The sequence below is a fragment of the Argentina anserina genome, chromosome 5 (genome assembly GCF_933775445.1).
Source record: "Argentina anserina chromosome 5, drPotAnse1.1, whole genome shotgun sequence".
NCBI lineage: Eukaryota > Viridiplantae > Streptophyta > Magnoliopsida > Rosales > Rosaceae > Argentina > Argentina anserina.
Window position 1 is genome coordinate 24,926,463 of NC_065876.1, and position 23,340 is coordinate 24,949,802.

The following is a 23,340-nucleotide window of genomic DNA, read 5'->3' on the forward strand; positions in this document are numbered from 1 at the left end:
AGAGTATTTTCACAATTCACACGCAAAAATAAAATAAAATAATTAAACTAAACTAACTAGATCAATGAATTGAGAGTTTTATGATTATAATAAAATGAAAACAAGAAACAATATTAAACAATTCAAATAAACTTGGTAAAAATCAGATGAAGATAAGATTAGAGATTCAGTTGTCCACCACCGAATACGTTTCAAAACATGTGTAAAATTCTAGATTCCAATTATTAATTCAATAATCAGTTCCAATCAAGAACAAACCGTAAACACACTATGTAAGTTTTTATTACTTTCCATAACTATTAAAGCAAAATGACGCATTATTACTTAATCTTTAGAATAACCAATCCAAGTATAGACGTTATCCCTTCAGTGAATTACCCTAAGAAATAAATACAATGAAATTTTGATTGAAACAAGTATGCAAAACTAGTGTGGAAACGCCTACCTAGCATGCAATCCTCTTTATTTGGTTCCACCTATTGTCCTATAGGTTTTGCTACTTTGAAAAAGGTTTTCTAACTGTTTAGGAGATCAGTTAACCTAATTCTAGCCTCACTCACAAGTTCATAAATATTCTATGTTACACATACATGAACATAAACTAGAAAGAGTTCTCCATAAAAAAAACCCAAATAAAACATCTTCAAAAACTTAATAATATCGAAACCAAGAATCAAATCATGTCACATATTCAGGGTTTCTAATCTCACCCCCCTAACAAGAAGAATTTAGTTACACATGTTGTAGAGAAAACATAGAAACGTATTAGTTTTTGTCCCTTAGGACAGAAGGGAGAAAGAAAAGAGGGAGTCCCTTAGGTAGAGAATCATCTTTTTATAAAAGTTCACAATCTTCATTCTCAAACTATATAATTTTGTTTCCTTATAAGATTTCTCTTACTTGTCTTATAAATTGACTATATAATTTATATATATCAAAATTATACTTTAAAAGTCGTTCATGAGTTGCTTAGAGCGGCCAGGCCCTTGAAATATAACATTCAATCCACAATATGATTTTCGACCAGACTGACCTTTAATCACTCAATCACGCATAATTAGTGTAATAACACACATGTCATATGTCAAAACTGTTTGTTGTCAAATGTTATCACATATATAAAAATACATTAATATAAAAGTGCGCTAATTCACACATGTCATAACCTTCTTTTTCGAACTACTTCACATATTCCTTAGATGAATGGCACAAGATGGAGCAATTTGCATTTTATCAAACAAAAAAGAATTGGAGCAATTTGCAAGACCATCTCAAGTTGTGATAGAAAAACCCCAGATGTAATTGAAAAAGAGAAAGAAAAATGACCGCATGTAATATGGCCTCAATGCTCACGCACGGTAGCTTGTGAAGGCGAATAGAATATAGCTGCTAGTTGTGGTGAAGCAGCAGCCAGCAGTACCAGGTCTCTGATTTCCCAGGAAAATAGAAAAAAGAAAAAGACCCCGAAACCCTATAACATTTCTCCCCTCTCAATATTCTAACCAGAATCAGCAAATAAGAAGCGGAGGTGAAACATGATTACGTGTTTAAGATCAAGTGGGGGCAGCAGCATCCTCATCGCCCCCACCATCATCCTCTGTCTCCCCCACCATTATTTCCCACCTTCCTTCTATTTTATTCATTTCCTCTCTCTGATATTTCCATTCTCTCTCACTCTCTATCTCTCTCCGAGTTTCCCCCGCCTTCTTATTCCTCGTCCGGCACACACGTCTCTGTTTGTCTCCTCCACGTACCGCAGCACAGCCGGCCGCCGATCCCTTCTCCTTCCTCCCATCCTCGCCGGTTCCCTTTCCCATCCTCCGATGACGTCGCCGGTATCCTACCTTTTTCTCAGCCTTTTGCGTCTCTCCCTCTTCATTAATTCTGCTCCAATGTCCATCGATCTGCGCCTAGCCTACCTCTCAATTTTCTGATTTACCCGACGGACTTTTGATTCGTCGCAGAGATCGAACGTCTGAAATTGCGGACAAAATCTCAGAGATTACGGTTGTCAATGGAGGTGAAAATTGCGTCATGGACTAGTCGTCTAGCCCTAACTGGCCTAATCAACGTCGTAAGATTTCTCCTCTTTATCAATCATGTCATCTAGGTTCACGATAGGAGCGTTGCTCAGTTTTTCTTACTCACTGGTATACATGTTGGTTTGCTAATATAGACTATATGCTTGGTTTAAACTGTTGACGATAATGGAGATATGGCGGCATAGAGCTATCATCGATCAGGTCCAGGGCTCTCTCTCTCTCTCTCCCAGGTAAGATACTGTTCCGATCCGATCCTCATGCCTATAAATTGATCAGCAATCTTTTCTTTTGCTCCTGCAATATATATGTTGTGCAGTGTTTGTCTCCTTTACCTTGCTTGAATTTGTGTCGTCGCTTTTATTAACCGTTTAGCTTTAATTCAAACTTTGCCTCGCTCCTTTATTCCTGTGTTGCATATTTGGTTTTGGTATGTGGTATGAATTTCTTTTTTTTTGTTAGATGTGAACAGTGAACTCCTCAGTAGCTCCTGATTAGCTTTAGATCCTTAATTAGTACTTAGTACATATATAGAGTGTACAAGAACATGAAGATTTGTATCGTTAGCTAGTACTACTTTGCTCAGGAGAAAGTGTTAATCATCTTTTTTCGTTGAATATAATTGATACTCAGAATGCAATTGTTATTATCTTGAATTTGGCTTGATTAACTTCACCATCATTTGGCCTGTGAGATTTTTGAGTTGCTTAATGCACTAGGAACAATTTGTGTACCTATGACATGTTGTCAACTTGTTATAATACCAGATGGTTCTCGAACAGAACCAGCTAATTAACCTTTTATATACGAAATTTTTGATTTTTTTTTATGTATGAATAGAGTTAGTGTTAATAGGTTTTTTTGATTGGCCTCCAAAATTTGATAATACATATAAAATGTATATGGAAGAATGCCATAAAATGCGTGTTTGAAAGTTATATGATCAGTTGATTGTTGGTGCATATAAGTTTAGGAATTCTTCCCCAATGTAGTTTAGAATTTAATGCATGTTTTAGAATAAGTTCTGTGATCAGCAATTTGAAGCACCATGCCATCTTAGAGCTTCGGTTTCACATCAAATTTCTCAGCTAAGGAGGTCCGTACCAATGGTTTTGGTGCGGATTTCCATTTTTTCACAGTTTTTCGATTAAATTTTCTTATCTCCACCGTCTAGTATCTAGATAATATTGTGTAGATCATCTTTACACAATATTATCTAAATACTAGACGGTGGAGATGAGGAAATTCGATCGAAAAATGGTAAACAAATAAAAATCCACACAAAAACATTGGTGTAGATCTCCGCAACGAAGAAGAGTTGTATATATATATATATAGTTCTTATAAAAAGTGAAGCTTCACTCTGGAATTACAAATTGAAGTTTCAATTTTGGCACACTTTTCGGTCAAATGTTTTCGCCATAAGTGATTCAATATTTAAGTATGTTATTTAAGATCATCTCTACAAAGTTTCATCTAATTCGACAATGGTTTGAGCTTTTAAAATTGAGATTTACACGAACGGTTCATGTTGAACAGTTTTAATTCATTAATTATTTTAATCTAATTTCAATACTTTAATGATGTCCGAATTGGATGAAATTTTGTTGAGATGATCTTGAATATTATACCTAAATATTGAATTGCTTATGGTGAAAAAATTTGACTGAAAAGTGTGTCAAAATTGGAACTTCACTCTTTAATTTCGGGGTGAAGCTTCATTGTAAAACAGAGACTGTGTATATACATGGCTTCTCGGCTGCGGATGTGTCTCCGTCCGTACGGTGCAAATTCGGCGATTTCGGCCACCGGCGACGCACAACGACAGCACCGACCAGCACAGCCGCACTCTTGTCTGTGCCGGTCGGAATCTCGAAATTTCAAGCTCTGGGCACCGTGCGGAGATTTCGGCCGCCGTAAACCGGTGTTGTAGCTCCGGCCGGTACATACATGAACGTCGAAAAGAGGGGAGAGCGGCTGTGCTGGTCGATGCCGTCGTTGCGCGTCGCCGGTTGTTGAAATCGCCGAATCAACACCGTACAAACGGTGCGGACGTCCGTAGCTAAGAATTTATGTATATATACATATATATGTAGCGAGCGGAGCATTAGTTTGTGGAAAATGGAGATGGGAGGTAGGAGAGAGTGAGATTCTTCCCCAAGCCTGCTTCACAAAGTAGGGCTTAAAATGTGGTAGTCAACACAAATTTGTCCTTTTTGCTTTCCACACCCAAAATGTATTTCTATAGATTGGAGTTAACACATACACGTCAAGCTAGCACTTCATCTTATATCTCCCGGTTGATGTGGGATCATAATGCACTAGATTGCCTGCCAATGTCTTTGGCATTTTCGTGCGCAAGGGTCACTACAATCCACTCCGTCAGGGGGCCGATGTTCTTTTCTTCCAATAAGATGGGCTTTGATACTAATATTTTATAGCCTAGTGCAAGATGCTTGCTTTGGATCTACTGGCATATTTTTGTTACTGGGTTTACTGACATAATTTTGTTACTGGCCGGGTTTGCTGACATATATTTGTTACTGGATTCTACTCAAAAAGACATTTTATTGAGATGTGAGTTTCTGCTCATAAATTAAAGCACATAAAATTCCCACCATTGAGCAATGTAGGATTCTGGCTAGTACTGCACAAGCTAGACTTCCCTTCTAGCACCCGCCTACAAGGTTCAGTATTTTCAGCTTGCCAAGTATTTATGACATTGTCTAGACTGTCTAGACCGGCATATTAGAAATTTGGTGACTTACTAAGTGAATTGAACTCGAACTTCAACCCAGGAAGAATAAAAGTAATGAGGATAAGGGACATTTTTTTTTTCTAAAAAGAAATTGAAAAATTAAACTAAACCAGTATTTCCCCACACATGCTCCATATAGAAAATAGGGTTGTGAGATGTATTTCTTATATACTTGTCTTAATAAAAATATATTACTTAATCAGACCCGGTCATTTTTGGTTTGCATAATTGCTCTTGTATCTTTATAAATTCTCAATTAAAAAAAAATCTTTCATGTTCTTTTTAGATTTTTTTTAATTTTTGGCCGACCCAACCTCTTCTGTTACTAATACTGTTAGTATAGATTGTTACTTATCGTGGAGACAGGTGTGGATTGTATAGTTGTTTCTATACTAATAATAGACAATTAGTATAGATTGTTTCAGAATTTATCTTCCATTCTTCATTTATTTTTGGTTAGATACCTGTGTGGATTCCTCTTAATATTTCAATTTTCCAGAATTAGGTTGGCCTTGAGGATAAGCCTTTCTATTGTATGCATATGTATACCAAGTATTAAAAAGTTGGAGTACAGACAAACAATAAAGTCTTTCATAACCTGATTTGGAGTACAAACAGTGCGTGTGCGCACGCGTACGCTTAATTGCCCATGACTTCAGTAGATGTATATTGTCTATACCCTGATCACACCACGTTGCAGTTCAATGATTAGAACCTTCCATCTATCTTTACTTTCTTTATGGATCACACAGAAACTAAACCTGCTAAATGGTAAACTGTTTGGTCACTCCAACCAAAACTACGCAAACAACTTGCAACAAAGATTACAAGTAATTAGTTTGATTTCTGACTGGTGGCCAATAGTTAATTTATTTTTCTTATGGAATCTCGTTGTATGAGTCAAATAAATGGATGGTTGAAATAGGAAGGACATCCACATTTTCCTTAAATGTGACTGCTGAAGTTGGCGTGTGCGTGTGCACCTTTTGTACTGTTTACATATATTATATCTGTATACATTTTGTATTCTTTTATTTGATCATTCTTAAGAAATGCCTTTTATAAAGCATGAAGCATATGATTATTTTGTTTTTTTATATTAAATTTTTGGTTTTTTTTAAAAAATAATCACACTGAAGTTGTTCTCTTCGTTCGGAAATGCTAACAATAATTGAAAGAGGGGATCACATTGTTTATGATAAGGTGTATATAGAGACATGTTTTAGTAACTAGAACAGTAAAGTCCTCTATTAGGAGCACAAAATACCCTTGGTCGAGGGATGCCACGTGTAGGGTTAGGAATATTGTAAGACAAGAGATAAAATAACCGCCGGCTTGCTTGTGGACGCCATTTGATCGGGAATGGTAGCCACCATTGTGCAGATTGGTTAGGTAGTGTTGCACTTTCGCTGAATTACTGCCGGTCAACATAGCTCAGAGAAGTGCTGGAGTCTAACCCTGAGTACTAATAGATTTTCAAACTGGAAGTCCTGTATCGGTGAAGCATTAGAAATACTTAAAAAATGCCAATTCAGCACTACAAATTCTTTAAACTTTTGTTAAATGTGGCATCAAATGTGCAGAAAATTCATAATTGTCAGTTCTTGGTGTTGCCGTGTTGGTTGGATTTTCTCTCATACTATTTGAGAATTATGTCTGTGATTATGTTTCAGATCTATGCTTTATAATTCTGATACTATGACCGGTTTTGTCCTTTTCTTTATCATCTATTGATCTAACATGATTTCAGTAACCTATTAGAACTTGGCTTCTTGTTTAAAACATGGTGAAAAGGAAGGATCCTTCGTTGCAAGCTCTTTTGTAGGACTCTGATGACACTCCTGATCTCGAGAATAGTTTATTTTCCTTGCCAAAATATGTCTTAATCTGAAGTGCGACATTTTGGAACTGGATATCTTCCAGTTATAATTAACTAGAAGTCTGTGTCTTGAATTGAGTTCCTCCTTTCATAGATCTCCAACTGTAACCTTAACCACTTCTGTTGCATCATATTGTGTTTGAATCTGCAATTTGGAACCCAACATTTCATATATTATATAATGAGCTGGCTGAGGTTATATCAATTCAAGCTAATGAAGCTATGTTGTTTAAGTAAATAAGTACTGTTCTTGGACTTCTAATTTCATGGCCTCCTGCGACCCAGATATTGTTTCCTATTCCTAATAAGATATAGTAATATTGCTTCATGGGGGACCTTAATATATGGCAGCATATTTACCTCCGTCCGATAAAAAAGTTCACTTGCATATGTTTGCGTTGATGAAAGTTCATCTGGGAAATACATTTGCTATTAAGTAGAAAAGAAATCTCTCTTTGATTTCGACTTTGAATGGTTATTTTTTGGTTTTTCTATTCCAGCTGATAATTAAATTTAGTCCGGTGAATTTGACATGTTATATAAGTGTACCATGATCTATATACACAATTTTCGCATATTGTCAAACCTACCACATGATGTTTTTTGTTTTTCAGTTAGTCTACGTGCATGGAATTCCTCTGTTCATCGCTCTCTCTCTCTCTCTCTCTCTATCTCTCTCTCTATATATATATATATATTATGTATGTATGTGTATATATTGTATTAACATATTTTGGTGCACTTTATTGGAATTTGAAGCAGTATTCAGCATGTCTGAATATAACTTAGTGTGAATAGTATACTATACTTACTATAATATGAAGAAGATCTATTACTAGGTAGCTTATTTGGTGCTAACTCTATATTGATTCGAAGCAGAATGTTATGTTGCAACAAAGACATGAGACCATGGCAGCGATCTTCACACAATGTCAGACTAGCTGAACAAAAGGTAAATCCTTTATAACATCTTATAATATGTCTGAGTAAACTCCGATCAGAATACCTTGTCATGATGAGTGAACAACTCTGCTTGTTCTGCACTGTATAATTCTCTTTAAAAAACTGTTGGTGTTGACATGTTTTTCTAATTGACGATGTGCATATCATATTCATTACATTTGCAAGCCTTTAAAGCAATAGTGCAGACAGACTTAAATTTTTTTTTTTTATCTCAAGATGTACTGCACTAGAAGTGCAATTCAAATTCTTTTGAACTTATATATAAAACTCTTCTTTACATATATAAGTTGTTTCATTGATCGTTACACACATGAAAATAATTGTTTTTTTTTTCAACTTAAGGGTCTGTGGACCTCTATCACATCTCTGTGATAGAAATGTAAAGTTGTACGCACCAGCCTTGTGCTTGATAAAGTGAAGTAACATCATCCTATTCTGATGCATCACCGTTGCTAATGTAGCTATAGTCTGCTGTAATCATCATCAAACGAAATTGATCAAGGTTTGGAAAATTAGAAGTTGATATTATTAATTATTAATAAACACTAGTCTTAGGAAGGCATTATACCCCAGCTTTGTAGCATTTGCTGGTTCTTCATAGTTTTGCTGCTGTGGCTGACTAAGCTGGAGACTGACTGGCCCATGTGAGTCCTCTCCAATGTCTAGACCATTTGGCAAAAAGGGATTTGTATTTGCTCCACTTACATCCCTTATTCCATAAACCTGGGAAGTGAAACTTTAGGTTGAGAATGGTTATGAAACAGTTTGTATAGGTTGCATTATTGAATTTTATGAGTATTTGGAGGATAATTTAAGGTTGTATAAGTAATCTAAACAGTACCTTCTTATATAAATCCATGTTTTCTTGACGGATCAGGTTTACCTGCTTATACAACTCAACATTTTCTTGGTGAACCAGGTTTCCCTGCACAAATATGGTGAAATTTAGCTATCTAAGTAATGAAGTGGGAAAATCTGATATTTCACGAAGGTTATGTAACCTTTTTGTTTAGGTCTTGTATTTCATCCATTAAAAGTTGATCCTACAAAAGCAAGACTTTTCATTTAGTACCGTGTAAAAAAGTATGAATATCTGATTTTCAGAATATGATGTGATTTCATACCTTTTTCATTCGGACACCCCTATGACTCATTTCCAATTGGTTCTCCAGATTCTGCAAGTCTTTCACTGTCAAACCTGAAAGGTCTTCACCCATCAATTGCCTGTAATTTTAGAAATGGAAATATTATGTATACTCTGACCATAGATTTGCGAATTCCAAATCCAGCAGAGCAGGATTGATGCTGCTGTGAGTGCTGTCTTTTCAGCCATACCTTATCTCACTTGCTAATATGACCTATTTGTAGGAATCTGTTTCCTGATGTTCTTTTTTAAGTGCCCTCTAGGCACCTTTGGATTATCCAAACAATAAGCTTCTTGGTATTAGAACCTCTAAAGATTCTAAGATCAAAGCTTCTGACACATCATGTTTGCAAATGATGATAGGCTTATCTCACCTTTGTGATTTTTCTCTTCTCGTTGCCTGTAACATTTGTGAAATTAGCCGGTGAAAGTGGTGCTAACAGATATGCATGTTGAAATCAGTTCTCAATGATTGGAGAAGTCCTTTATGGAGTCTGGCTTTCTATTTGTCATATTTACTGCACAGATTTTTCTATTTCTAGGGTTTCTTGTTCATATATGTGATGCAGGAGATCCAAAAAGAAATGAAACTGCCAAATTAAATTAGGAGTTTATTGTCATTTATTGCTGTTTTGAGTCCTCTTACATATTTGCTGGATTTTCATTTACTTAGGCTTTTATTAGGATTAAAGTTGCCTAGTTTATATAGCTGTGTTTAGAGTCTTTGTAATCAGCTTGTTTTTGATCATTTCTAATACATTGGGAAATACTCAACCCAGAACTCAAATACATCGTTCCTTCCTAAGTCTACAGCTTAAATCTCTGTGTTTTTTGGTTGTTGTTGAGTTCTATGCTTCCTTGTGTTATTGTCCTATTCTAGCCAATAGGGCAGAACCTATCAGCTTCTGCCCTGCATCAATATGCTACACAATTAATAAGTTAGGGGAAATGGTTATACCTATGGCTCTCTTGCAAGCTGTGAAGTTGTTGCCTTAGCATTGCTACTTCCCTTTGCCATAACTGGAAAGTGAGAAGGCAGCTTTTTAGTAACTAGTAATAACTATACAAATGAACATATTTTAATAGAATTTGGCAACTGCAATATAATAGAAGTGATGTTTGGAAACAATACTGTTTGTTCAAAAAAGTGTCTCATAAACTACTTATTACTCATACATGGATGAAAACCTGCAATGGAAAAACTGAATTGTTCAACTGTAATATGGTATTCACACTTAACATCGTTTTAGTACAATCATTCAATTAATCTATTGAACCTAACATCTTTGAATGATCTAGATGATAGGCAATGAGAGTGTTTTTTTTTCTCATTTTTTTGCTTGGACTGAGGAGACCCTGCTCCTGATCTAGTGGAACTAATTTGTTTATGATATAGGACATGGCATTCCCATGTGTAATGACCGTCAGCAGCTGTAGACAATCAGCTTTTGTTGTAATTTGAATGGCCTTCAAATGCCATTACTGCTGTTTGTTCTCTTTTCTGTCTTAACTTTAGAAATTAATAGGCAATAAATATTCCAAGAGAGTGAAGGACGGTGGGTGTGGTGACTTGTGGCAGAAAATAGATATGGTAATGCAGCCTCATTTATGCAATTGTATCCATATGAAATACCTTATGCTTGTTTCCCCACTTATAGTAGTTTTTTATGCGTTAATATATCATAGGCTTCCTTATGCAGATTTGCAAAGCATGAGAGGTACAGTAAAGAGGGGTTGAAAAGTAAATCGCACTAAATTTCCCTTGCTATTTCTTAGATAACTGACTGAGGATCTAACAGGCTAGAGGAGGCGAGTAATTCTTTCTTGTTTTTGTTATTCATTTTAGTTATAATGAGATCCAAGGGAAAAGAGTAAAAGCTAACCGTTATGTGAACCTCATCCTCGCTAAGCCTATTTAGGACAAGATGATGTAGGAAGCTATGAGAACCATCCAAAAAGATCAAGACTATTATGTAGCTTATCTTAGTTACTTATATAAGCACATGCCATCTAGAGGTCTCTGAAACCATTCTCTCAGATTTTAATGTGTAGTTATGGCCCTCATGGAGTACTACTGTATTATTCTGCATTGCCCCAAAACTGCAGTTTCCCTGATTTTTAATCTTTTTTTTTTACTCTAAATCTCTTTCTTATAAGAAATAGGGAAATGAATTGCTCATATGAATCAATGATCTTTCTTTGTGAAAACTAAAAGTATTGTAATAAAAAAAATGATCTGAAAGCAGAGTAGCATACATTGTATGAGACGTCAGGTTTATAGAAAATTGAAAATTAGTTTTCCTGGTACATTAGGTTTCGGAATTGCAATGTGCAATCATTATGAAAGGAATACTTAATCCTGATAAGAAAAAAAAAACCATGCTGTATGCTTGATAGAAAGAAAGGAGGCTTAGTGAATATTAACTATCCTTGCTAAGGAAGAGTGAATAAATGATAGAGCAGAGGCAAGAGGAGCATAACATGTGGGTACTTGAATATATTATTTTGGGCCAAATATTATAGAAAAACTAAAAACATATGATAGAATCCCTAGTATATAGGTAGCTAGCAGAGTAGGGGCCATCCTAGCCAAGAATTCTTATTTCCAAGGACTAAAAAATTGAAATTATAATTTCGTTTTTCGGATAGAATATATCTTTTACATATCATAGCAATTTATCACGATATTTTTGATATATCCCGATTTATCGCGACATTTTAGATATATCCACGAAATAGTCACTTCTTCTGCCACATGTCGCTACCAGAAATTAAAAACTCAAATATGTATTTGAGGGGAATCGAACCCTGGTCATTCCTTTGCAAGCAAAGACATGTAGCCAACTCTACAAAGTAAGCTTCTTGTTCTATATGGCTATTTTTAATATATATTTCATTCTATGTTTCAAATAAAATTCAAATAAAACCCAACTTGTTCTTGAGGGGAATCGAACCATGTTCACCTCATTAGAAAATGAATTACTTAGCCAACTCTACTAAGTCAATTTGTATGATATTTTGACGCTTTATAATATATATTGTATCTACTCAAGGAGATGATGAAGATGGTGAAAATTTTGTACCTCATAGATTTTCTATGTGGTTCTAAATCATTCATGCAATTTCATGTTTAATGTGTCATATGTATATAATTAAGGCGTACTGATCTAGCCTCCCTTTGGGTTCCTAGCCATTAAAAAAATAATTGAAGTAAATTTTTAATAATTCTCGACAATTGTGTGACCTTAAATTACTATAACTCACTATAGACTAATAGTTATATGATAATTTCTTATGAAATATAGTTGATAATTGATTAAATAAATATTTTTTAAAATTTCATTCAAAATTTCCATGTTTTATTTAAATTTTCATCAATTTACTCAATTATTTTTTAAAATCGATATTTTTCCGAAATTTCTAATTTTTAGACGCTCGATATTTCCGCTCTCGTCGATACTTAAAACCCTAGTATGGCCCCGACACTTGCTATAGCAGTGGGTATTATTGACAATGGGCGAAAGCCCAGTTTGACAATATGTCGCAAGTGCGTGGTCTTTCTTGCCTAGCTCTTTTATCAAGGGCTGGATCATGATAGGAACTGAGGAGAAAACACAGTTTCATGGCGGAATCATGGTAAGAAGAATGGGGGTAATGCTCTGAATTCGAAAATCAATTCGCATTGTTCGACAAGGAGTGGAAGTTTTCTGTAATGGATAACTTAAGTAGATCTATAATGGATCGCTAAAAGGGAAGGGTGTGCTTTGGATCCTATTGATGCCGGAATGGAAAGCATGGCTAATGAATGGGATTGTATATCTTAGACTCTTAGTACATAATTAGGCCCCATTTGTTTGATGAATTGTAAATGAGTCTATTTCGAATGGGAAAGGTAGTCTGGGGGGTTGAAAGGTTTCTAGTTCCTCCATCCTTTTAGGTCCATCTTCTCATGCAGCACATTACTAGAAAACATGGGAAGGAAATCCAGTCATTTAGTTAGTGAACTGAACTAGGTTAGAGTGTTTGCCTTTTCCATATGTAGTTTAGGCGTAGTAAACACATGAAACACCAACCTTGTGAGTAAGTTCACAAGGTTGAAAGTTGTAGCACAGATATGGCAGGAGGTGTGCAATTTTAGCGGGACACAAGGTATAATTATATAGAACATGATATACTATCCTTGCATCTTATAAACGACAAAAAATTATCTTAACGGCATGGTTACCATAACCCATACATGTCCTGCATGTCGTCAGCAACTTGTGTGATAAATTGTTCCAGTCATAGCCTATCACAAGAAGGAAAGCTAACTTTGTGTGTCTGAGAAAAAACACAGCTTCTTCCAGAAAGGATTGGTGCTTGCAGTCAATATGATACTTTGAGATACTGAACCATATTGCAATAAAGTGATAGTAAAAGGATCTGTTCTGGTTAGTATAGCCAGGGGGTCAGTGATGTGCTATGAAACTACATAAATTTTGATGATCGATCATTCTACTGCAGAACATTGATAAAATATGTACCAGTATGTAAATTTTGAATAGAGACAAGATATAGTTTAGATAGGTTAGATCTTCAGAAAAAAAGACAAGTCTCATATATGAAAGTTTATTGGTACTTTTCCCATTGTTTAATCCTTTGGAGTGTCATATTCCTTAAATGTTCCCTTGGCCTAATAGCTTATCATCCTCTGTTGATGTTTGACATTCATCTTTTGTGTTTTGACCTTTTTTTGTTTTTTGGTTATGATGTCGGAGGTTACAGAGTCTAGAAGTTCCAGGTTCTAGCTTTCTTGAGTATGTATGGTCCATTCTGAAAGACCAAACGTTTAAATAACGTGCGAAACAGAGGCTGTCAGTTTTAATCTTATTTTTTTCACCTCAGTTGCTTTGAGTGATGGCATAAACTATTGTCGAAAACTTATTTCTCATTCTTGATTGTTCAGTGAGATACATTTTAGGTCGAGGCATCTGTATTGTGGAACCATACTTGGCATCTTTCTGGGGATTTTACATTGATCACAGACATAGTAATGCTTTGTGTTTTTGAGATAATCTATAATGAGGACTTATAAATCAACAGTCGGATGACTTTACCAGAGATCTCATATCGAGCGTTGTTCGGAGCTCCTTGCTTGAATTGAAACACCTTATATTGAGAAGAGCTCTCCTGGAAATTGGAAACAGATCTTGTCATGGAAACTGACACATATGGAACAGACATATTTGATGTTGTCTCTTAGCAATAACCTTTGGCCCCGTGTTACTCAACTGGTGAGGTTGGCCATTCATGTCTGCTCCTTAGTTCCACTATTATGTTTCGCATTAATGCCTGTAATTCCAGTAATTCACAATTTTGTTGCTGTGAGCTGAAAAGTGGAACGAACTATCCTTTAATGGAATAATTTGAAAATCTGATTTCGCGATGGGGGCTGTATCTACATCACAGGTACGGTGTAATTTCTCGACTGCCTTTTTCTTCTGCAACTGCAAATGATGGTATATATCATGGCTTCGGCTGCTTAAACAGTTTTAGTTTCTGACTTGACTTCAGTAATTTTCCGCGTCCAGTGAGTTCCAACCATCTCAATTGCAGCCTTGGGCTCATTTATTGTATGAGTGAAAGAAAAAAAAATCATTTCTTGCGGTCTGCATCTACAATTCAAGACCATATCAGCAAAGGTCACATACTTACGATTATATCTACTGGTCAGTGGGGGCGACATGGAATACTGAATCTATTAGTAGTCGTACATAGAATTCCAACAGTTTCACCATTGTCTTTCTGTGATTAGCTCTTGATCATGACACGACTGTATAGTTCAAGAAGAGGGTGAATCTTCGTCGCTAGTTGGAGGAATGAGTAGTTGTAAATACAAAACTTTCTTCTGTTGATGAAATCTGGATTTGTACGACAATCTCAAATTTTGGTGGTTTTTTAGGTGAAAAGGTGGCTTTGGAGATGCTTTATGTTTTTAATGAACTGAACACTTGTGATATATTTGCCGTGTTTATGGGATAAGGGATAAGGGATAAATAACCTTTTTCCTTATATTTTTGTTGTCCTTTTTTATTAATATTCTTTTATACAAGTTTTAGTACCTGACCAAAGTTAAAACTCCATACATACTAAATGAGGTCGTATATATATTTGAAAGAAACAAAATACTAAGACTAAAATCTCACGCATCTCTTTCTTCCTCGGAACTGGTCATTTATAAAAAAAACAGCATCTTCTCCCGTCTCCTTTTTCTTCTTGCCTAGCCTGTCTCTTTGGCAGCGGTGGGTGGTCGATCGAGGTGGGGGTGTCAGGATTTCTTGTCGTTTCCAAGTCCGGTAGGATTCCTATCCCATTGAGATTGGCGATTTGGTAAGGCAAGTTTCTTCTTTGTGATCGCAGTGTAATGTGTGCAGGTCACAGTTCATGGCCGGTCGTGATTGGTTTCGCCACTATTACCAAGGCGAAGGTCGGCGATGTGGTGCACGACACCTGTGTGAGGGAGATCTGATGGGTGGGTGCCCAATACTCTGGGTGCCCTTAGTACATGGCTTTGGGCTAGGGTTTGGTGTCAAGCATTACTTTGGGCTTCAATTTATGCTGCGATGGAGGTGGATCCTCTGCCTTTAGTGGAACCTATCAATTCGACTAAGCATAGGAGAGACCTCGACGATGTTGTTTTTGCGGTCACTGTTGCGGGGATCCTTTAGGAGTCGGAAGTCTCTTTAGATCTTGCTAGGTTACCTCCTCTGAGTATGAGGCCCTAGCGGGATAATAAGTGAGTAGTCTCACATTTGTTTGATTTGGACATTTGTTTGTCTTCTCATTGATGGTATGTAGCATTGAGTTAGATAGGTTTTTCCTTATTTGGCTCGCATGGTTCAATTGTTTCGAAGCCCTAGAGGGTGTTTAATGTTCATGTTACTTCCTACGTTTTTTAAATATGACAAAATTGTCAATTCTAGAAAAAAAAAAGTTTTAGTACCTATTCTATTAATTAATGTAATCTATTATTGTCGGATTTTTTTTACTATATATATAAGGGGCTTATCCTTTTACATCTTGTGTCCTATCATTGTTTTATGAAGCACTTCTGATTGGTCTAAATACTTCACTTTTCGATCGACTGATGCGATGTTTCAATTTTATTCATCAAGGAATAAAATGTAGTAAAGCACAATGTTAATGTTGAATAGTGAAGCTTTACTAGTACATTTTTCAGAATTTCTGATAGAATCTGATGTACTATCTTGTTTATAGATTCACATACTCTTATTATGTTTAACACAATCTGTAATTATTTTTAAGAATGAGAGGCTGCAATTAAAAAAGGGAGTTTCTATTCATACCTTTAAAAATGGTATCTACACCTCATTGTTTTTTCATACCAACTGTGATAAAGTCAACGCATGTGAAATGACTAAAAATATTAAAAGTACAAATATAAAATAAAATAAAATCAATCTCAACGTTTCTTCCACGTACATATAAAATAAGTCTCAAATTATCAAAAATATACAATCGATGATTAAGTAAAATTTTATGTCAGTTTCAAAGGTTATGTAATCTATAGACATTGACTCTGATATATTTTTCGAAATATGATCTGCACACCGTATTGATATTAATTTTTTGGTTTTAGTTTATGTTTACAGTGCCTTTATTTTTCGGTTCCACTGTAATTATCATAATCAATGATGATGTTAAATAACTTGTAGATAAATATATTTGGTAATGTATTGTAACTTTGAACAAACAAGTTAGCTATGAATCTAGACAAAATTAAGAACTTTTGAACGGAAAAAAAATCAGTGTGATGGAGGTTTGATTAAAGGAGATATGAATATCATTTTATTGATTTAATTGAACAATAGACATTTTGGAAAAAATATGGAGGTCTAAATAGCATTTTGCTATTTTGTAGAAGCAAATTGGAGGTTCATTGACTAGTGAGGTGTATGTGCCATTTTGAGAGGTATGAATACGAGCTCCTTTAAAAAAAGGCATATGGCAAAAGCTTGTTCGTCTTTTTTTTAGAAGATAAAAGCTTGTATGTCACTTCGCAATAGCTGGTTCGATAAATTTTAGATAAGTTTAAGATGCTAGGATGTAATCATGTGGCTACTCCTCTAGTTGTCAATGAGATATTTTCAAAAGAAGATGAAAGTGGTAGTGTAGATGAGAGTTTATAGAGAAGTCTAGTGGGAAGCTTGTTATACTTGACTGCAACAAGGCCATATATTATGTATGATGCAAGCTTGATGTCCATATTTATGCATAGTCCTACCAAGATTTACTATGGAGCTGCTAAGAGAATCATGAGATACATTCAAGGTACTATGGATTTTGAAATTTATGTATGAAAGGAATGTGGAACCAAAGCTCTTTGGATTTTGTGACAGTGATTGGGGAGGAAGTGTTGATGACTTGAAAAGTACATCTGGATATACTTTTACACTAGGAACTAGTGTATTCTCTTGGGCTTCAAAAAAGCAAAATCCAGTGGCTTTATCTACAATTGAAGCTGAGTATGTGCCTGCATCAATAGCTACTTCACAGACAATTTGCTTAGAAGAGTCATGAATGACTTTGGTGAGAAACAAAGGTCTGTAACAAATATTCTCAGTGATAACAAGTCTGCAATTTCCATGAGCAAAAAATCCAGTTTATCACAGTAGGGCCAAGCACATTGCCCTGAAATTTCACTACATCAGAGATGCAGTTGAAGAAAATGAGGTTGATTTGGTTTATTGCAATACTGAAGACCAAGTTATAGATATCTTCACCAAGGTATTGCCAAGAGAAAGATTTGAATATATGAGAGAACTGCTTGGAGTGAAGAATCAAAGCATTAAGAGGGAGTGTTGAAGTTAATGCTTTCCTGCTGCAACTAGGAGAAGCTGGAAAAATCTGATATGAGTTTATAACAGCTATGTTTACTGTTTTCTCCACTCAAAAACAATTCTAGATATTTTGTGTAATTCTATTTCAGGTTTAAATTCTTCTGCTAAGTTATTTTGTAGGCTTGATCTTTACTTACTCCCCTATATAAGGGTAGAGATATTTGATCAATAGGTAAGGACAAAGAAGAATTCTAGATCTGAAAATATAACAGCTGCAAAAGTTCAATTCATATTTCAAGTCTATAATTTTATTCTTCATACTCATCTTGCTACTGCAAGATTGATTGTTCAAATTGGTGCAAAATTAGTTTATAATAGGGTAGAGAAATCGAATTCTAACAGTATATGTATAAGATATAGCATATATTGCAGATAAAACATTAGAGAAAATTTATAAACTAAATTGATGGTCGGGGTTCTATATGAATACCTTAACTTCAGAAGCCGGGTTGCCAAATTGATGATGCTCCTCTTTTGTCTTGTTGTATCTATCGATCACAGACTTAATGCTGAGAAAAGAAACGTATTTATCAGAGTTAGTAGTTGTCTTGGTGAAGTAGCAATAAAGCACAAAGAACTGTATAACTAATTTACAGAGAATCATATGGATATGTAACCAATGGCAACTGACGTGTCTTGCGACGTTTTCGAACATAACCTTATGATCTAGATTGCTAATATCATTAAACAGGAACATGTGATACATGTTTCTGTCTGCCTCTTTTATCCTGTCTTAGACAAGGTCTAAACTCTATATATGATTCATTATCTGAAATTGCTTATGTAAAACCTGGTGAGTTGTTTCTGTTGTTAAACAGCGAAAAGCGTGGCCCGTAGACCAATTATACCGATATTGTCCTAACTTAGCCTCCTCACAGGTGTTGGGTTTTAATCACAAAAGGGCTCGGTACAATTGAATACTATCCACCCACTTATAATCTCTATTTTATTTGTCACTTCTTAGATGTGAGATCTCTCCTCTCCAACACGCCCCCTCACGTGCAACTTAATTTTTAGGTCTGCACGTGACAAATTAACATCCCAAATACTGGGACGAAATAAACTAAGGTCCAGTAACCAACAACACTTATTGATCATCCAATCGGAAACCCGACGATGGCATGATAATGACACCCCCCTTAGTTTGAAGTTGTATTTGAAATTGTGAACTATTTTGATTAAACTTTTCAGGTTTCCTCTTTTTCTTTTATCAATTTTTTCTAAATATGTCGCTTACTTAAATTAGATAAAAATTTCCATATAAGAATTTGCCAATAATTTCTTATGTGGCAAATTTCAGTCATTCTATACAATATGCTGATACATACCGCCAAGCAATTTAAATCCTTACTCATAATTACAATTTACAAGCCTTGTACTTCCATACTTCCTGAACTATGTTCTACAAGAGCCCATTCTAGTCGACCGACTTAACTAAAAACAGCTGCATATTATTTTGTAAGACGGGTAAGTTTTGCAGCTGAAATTGTCTTCAGTGTAAAGATTGCTACTAATCACCCATGAGGGAATAGTAGGAACAGACAAGCTGATAAATTGTATGTCTGATGTGCAGCAAGTGAGCATGACAATAATGTCGTATCAACTTACATGTACAAACTTCTTTCATAGGATACTTGACACAGCTCACAAGATGAAGATGAAGGCTAAAATCAAGCAGCTTAAGAAGAGTTAATAATTTCTGAATGCTCCACTACAGTAACATCTCAAAACTTCTTGTTAAGCTAGTGAACTCCGTATAATTAAACACATTTTACCAGGCCTATGGCATGATCAGTATTCCAAAAACTCGATATCTTTTAGCAAAATTTACGATACCATCTCCTTGCAAAAAGTTGTTGTACGGTATTCGAAGTTTAATATTTGGAGATTTTTTAGTTTTAGAGTGTCTTTATGTAGGTTGTGTATTCACCAGTCATGGTTTGGAGTGCCCAGGAGTTCAAATTAAGGGGGTTCAGAATTCCACGTCCTGTTTGTATTATTACAATGAAGTAGGCGGGCCAAAACTATATCACAAGAAACAAAACAGTTTACTCTCGTTCCTAGTTGATGCAAGTCAAACGCACATAATGGGGGAGAAACTGAAAATCCAATTCCTACTTATACAGTTATAGTTTGGAACAAGAACACAAAAACTATAAAAAGTAGAAAGGCAAAAGATGCCTTCCATTACTTATATTAAATTATGCTAAACATTAGTTTCTTAAAATAATGAAATAGGTTTATTGGTACACAATCCTTGACATGAATCGCTCATACTTTAGAACTCATCCTTGATGGAAACTATAATGATCTTTTTGAAGAAGAAAAAAGAAAAAAGAAAGAAAAAGAAAAATATATAATGATCTAAATAAGCCATATATTTGATGCTAAGGTTTATTGTTTTGTCTGATGATGATATCAAAAGAACTTCCTACTCAATTAATTTGCTAATACTAAACGTATCTTCCGTAACCGTATATAAAATAAGGGATATGAATGAATGAATGAATGAATGAATGATGATCATTTCTTTCTAAGAAACAGAAAAGTGATAGCAATTGTGGACAGTTTCTAGCGGAACTTAATTATATATGGCTTAGTTTGATATTAAGTTTTGAGGAAAATAAGTACTTGTATTTAATTTATAATGATGTTTTTCTATTTGGTAAAGTTTTTATAATCTGTCTATTTGAAAATTTTAATTTTAATAACTACGATTTAAAAAGCAGGTATAAACTTTGCCGATTTAAAACTGAGTTTTTCCATTTTTGAGTTTTTCAACTTTAAACCCAAACACATTTCAGAAGAAGCTAATATATTTCTTACCCCATTTAACAAAAAAAAAAGGTAAATTCCTTCTATGGTACTTGATATATGGCTAGTTGGACATTTTTGTACCTAATGTTTCAATGAGAATAATTTGGTACTTGAAGTTGGATTTTATATGACACTTTAGTACTTATGTCGACTGATGAGAGAGTAAAATAGACATTAAAATATAATAAAAACATGATTTTTATGTGTTCATTATCCTCAAATCTTAATCGTTGTATGCATTTAAGTTAATATTTTTGGGTCATGTTGATAGTAAGTTAGTTTTATGTTTATGAAATTTAATCGTCTCACATAATTATTCCACAAGGTTATATTTAATTAACTAAAAACATTCTCGTGGGTATTTAAATCACAAATTTTAGATTTCTTAAACAAAAATTTAATTTTTCACCTTCAATTAAAGTTTAAAATTAATTCATGTTTATTTTCTCGCAAATAATACAAAATAATGAATATCACCTTGATAGAAATTAGCCTTAAACCCATATAAAATTTTATTAGTATTTTTATTTTGATAAATAATATGTAAATCTCAATTTTACCTCTATATTTAATAAAAAAGTCAATCTAAGTACCAAATTGTCACATAAAATGTAACTTTAGGTACCAATGTGTCATCTTTGAAAAATTAGGAACTAAAGTGTTTAGTACCATAGAATGAATTTACCCCAAAAAAAAAATCAATATACACAAAAGTAGCAAAACTCTTGACGACTATCTTTGGAACAAAATTATAAATCACCAAAGGAGCCATGGCCCGGCCCCCTCTACCCCTTAAAGATCCACCACTGAATGTGAAAGAGGACGTGAATGGGAGAGAGAGAGAGAGAGAGAGAGAGAGAGAGAGCAGCAATCGGACGGTCTGTGAAAGAAAGAGAGATCGAAGGGGGAGCAATAGCAATCGGAAAAGAGTATGATAGAGATGATGAAGAGGGGAGTTTGAGAAAAAAGAGATTGCAGAAAAAAGATCACTGTCTGATATTGGCGTCTATGAAGAACAGAAAAATTGAATAAAATTTTCAACTAGAACTGTTATAATGAAATGATCATAATAGATAAAAGAGAATGAGGCTTTGAAATGGACTCTTCAGGTGTTATTAACGATCGACAGAGAGTCAAGACTCAGGAGCTACGTACTATAAACGGAAAACATATAGTTCTACCGGTTAGTAATGGTAGTGTAATAAAGTTATAAAGAAGCATTATTATTGACATACTGGCTGTTGGATTTGTTGCCATCAAGTAATGTATGTTAAGATACTGGATGATCTCAGTATTTTATCACATTGTACTTTATAGGATTTCTAATAATTAGTAAATAGCCGAGCAAACATCCATACATGCTACCTTGCATGTACGTTGTTTATATTTTATGCTGTCAAAGACCACAATTTTTTCTACATTATATGATCTAGCAAAAGAAAGTGAAAGGAAAGCTGAAAACATATGACTGAAGTATATGTATACGTCATGAGAAGTGTATGCATGCAATCTGTTGCAAATGAAATAAATTTAATAGCATGCATGCTTGGAAAGTCGAAAATCGACCTTCATTACGATCTGAGGCTTTTTCTTAAATCATCATATATATTCTTCTTTTCAATCAAGAGACATCGAAAGAAAAAGAGTTTTTTTTATATATTTATTTTCATAAACATCCTCATTTTAGGAACATGCGTCGAAACAATAGATATAGTCGATCATTGTTTATTATATGAGAAAAATACAGAACCTAGGATCTTTTATATCTTACGTTTCTGTTAATACACACAGATATATGTGTTAAAATTTAGCAATTATCATATAGCTTTGGTCTTTTTGATAGAAACTTATGCACGAAATGTGTACCTCAAACTCATAATTTACCGCGCGTAATGGCGGACCAATGGTAGAGCATGCACTTCTAAGCATATATTAGCCTGTTGATCCAAGAGATAACTAGCTAACATATATGTTGTGCTAATACATTCTTCCTACAACTAAATTTAGTGTGTAAGGCATCCATACAACTAGGGTGTTGGTGAGAAGCTGATTGTACTATCCTAGGTCCTCAAATTGTTACACAACAAAGGATCTATCCTTTTTTATTATAAAAAAAACTTCATATTTGGCATGTAAAAATATCAATTCAAAGTTGTGTATAAGATATTTGTTCACTCTTTAAAAAATTAGATTATAGGGAGAGTCAAAGAGAAAATGTAATGTCATTAGACTCGATCTATAAATCAAAATATCGTCTATCAAAGTTAATAACCGTATAAAGTTGATGATCGATCGATCTTCAAACTCAAAACTAACAAGGAAATAATTATATGTATTGATCGCTTGAACATGTAAATCCTTTCATGCCCAATTTTTTCTACCCTGCACCTTCCTATATGAAAAACATAAACATGCATCGCCTGACCTCGCTTATTCTTTGGAAAAACAACATTAATTCTTACTCAATTATAGATACTAATTAATTAAGAATCTAAGAAAGAAGAAAATCTAAACTATCCAGTTACAAAGATCTGCAGCTACGAATGAAAGATCACAGAATCAAGAACCGTACCAGATGTTATTATAACAATGAACCAACTATTATCAACTGAGTACTAATTACCTGGAGCTTGCGAAATCGTAGAGCTTGCCGGTGCTGGAGAAGATCATGACTCCGACCTCAGCATCGCACAGGATCGCCAGCTCCTTGGCCTTCTTCAACAATCCATTCCTCCGCTTCGAAAACGTCACCTGCCTGCTCGTTGAATTGTCAATCCTCCTTATCACAATCTTTCCCCTTCCCATCACTTCTCTTCCAGATTGATCTAAATCCTTAAACC

The 23,340-nt window shown here is 34.7% G+C and overlaps 1 protein-coding gene and 1 long non-coding RNA gene across 7 annotated transcripts; one reads left to right on the forward strand and one right to left on the reverse strand.

Moving 5' to 3' along the window:
• The first annotated feature begins 1,664 nt into the window (after nucleotides 1-1,664).
• Nucleotides 1,665-14,690, forward strand: LOC126796140 (uncharacterized). 3 transcript variants are annotated; one of them, XR_007672310.1, is made up of 4 exons: nucleotides 1,665-2,074; nucleotides 2,177-2,272; nucleotides 7,556-7,628; nucleotides 13,866-14,690. It is a non-coding gene; the product is annotated as an uncharacterized LOC126796140 (long non-coding RNA). The 3 variants fall into 3 exon arrangements; XR_007672309.1 differs by lacking the exon at nucleotides 13,866-14,690 and adding an exon at nucleotides 8,559-8,780; XR_007672311.1 differs by lacking the exon at nucleotides 13,866-14,690 and adding an exon at nucleotides 7,982-8,119.
• Nucleotides 7,888-23,340, reverse strand: LOC126796136 (MADS-box transcription factor 23-like). 4 transcript variants are annotated; one of them, XM_050522906.1, is made up of 8 exons: nucleotides 23,124-23,340; nucleotides 18,114-18,192; nucleotides 9,742-9,803; nucleotides 8,764-8,863; nucleotides 8,641-8,682; nucleotides 8,523-8,564; nucleotides 8,208-8,362; nucleotides 7,888-8,110 (listed from the first exon to the last, which is right to left on the reverse strand). In XM_050522906.1, the coding sequence occupies exons 1-8, from the start codon at nucleotides 23,303-23,305 to the stop codon at nucleotides 8,101-8,103; spliced, it is 672 nt and encodes a 223-aa protein (XP_050378863.1). In that variant the 5' UTR covers nucleotides 23,306-23,340; the 3' UTR covers nucleotides 7,888-8,100. The 4 variants fall into 4 exon arrangements, with proteins under 4 accessions (XP_050378863.1, XP_050378862.1, XP_050378861.1 ...); XM_050522905.1 differs by having other exon boundaries at nucleotides 7,952-8,107; nucleotides 8,481-8,564; XM_050522904.1 differs by having other exon boundaries at nucleotides 7,956-8,110; nucleotides 8,481-8,564.

Coding starts and splice junctions, on each gene's coding strand:
- LOC126796136 (XM_050522903.1), bottom strand. CDS start 23,305: ATGGGAAGGGGAAAGATTGTGATAAGGAGGATTGACAATTCAACGAGC. Junction 18,193..23,123: donor TACGATTTCGCAAGCTCCAG/GTAATTAGTACT, acceptor TTCTTTTCTCAG/CATTAAGTCTGTGATCGATA. Junction 9,804..18,113: donor ACCCGGCTTCTGAAGTTAAG/GTATTCATATAG, acceptor CTCACTTTCCAG/TTATGGCAAAGGGAAGTAGC.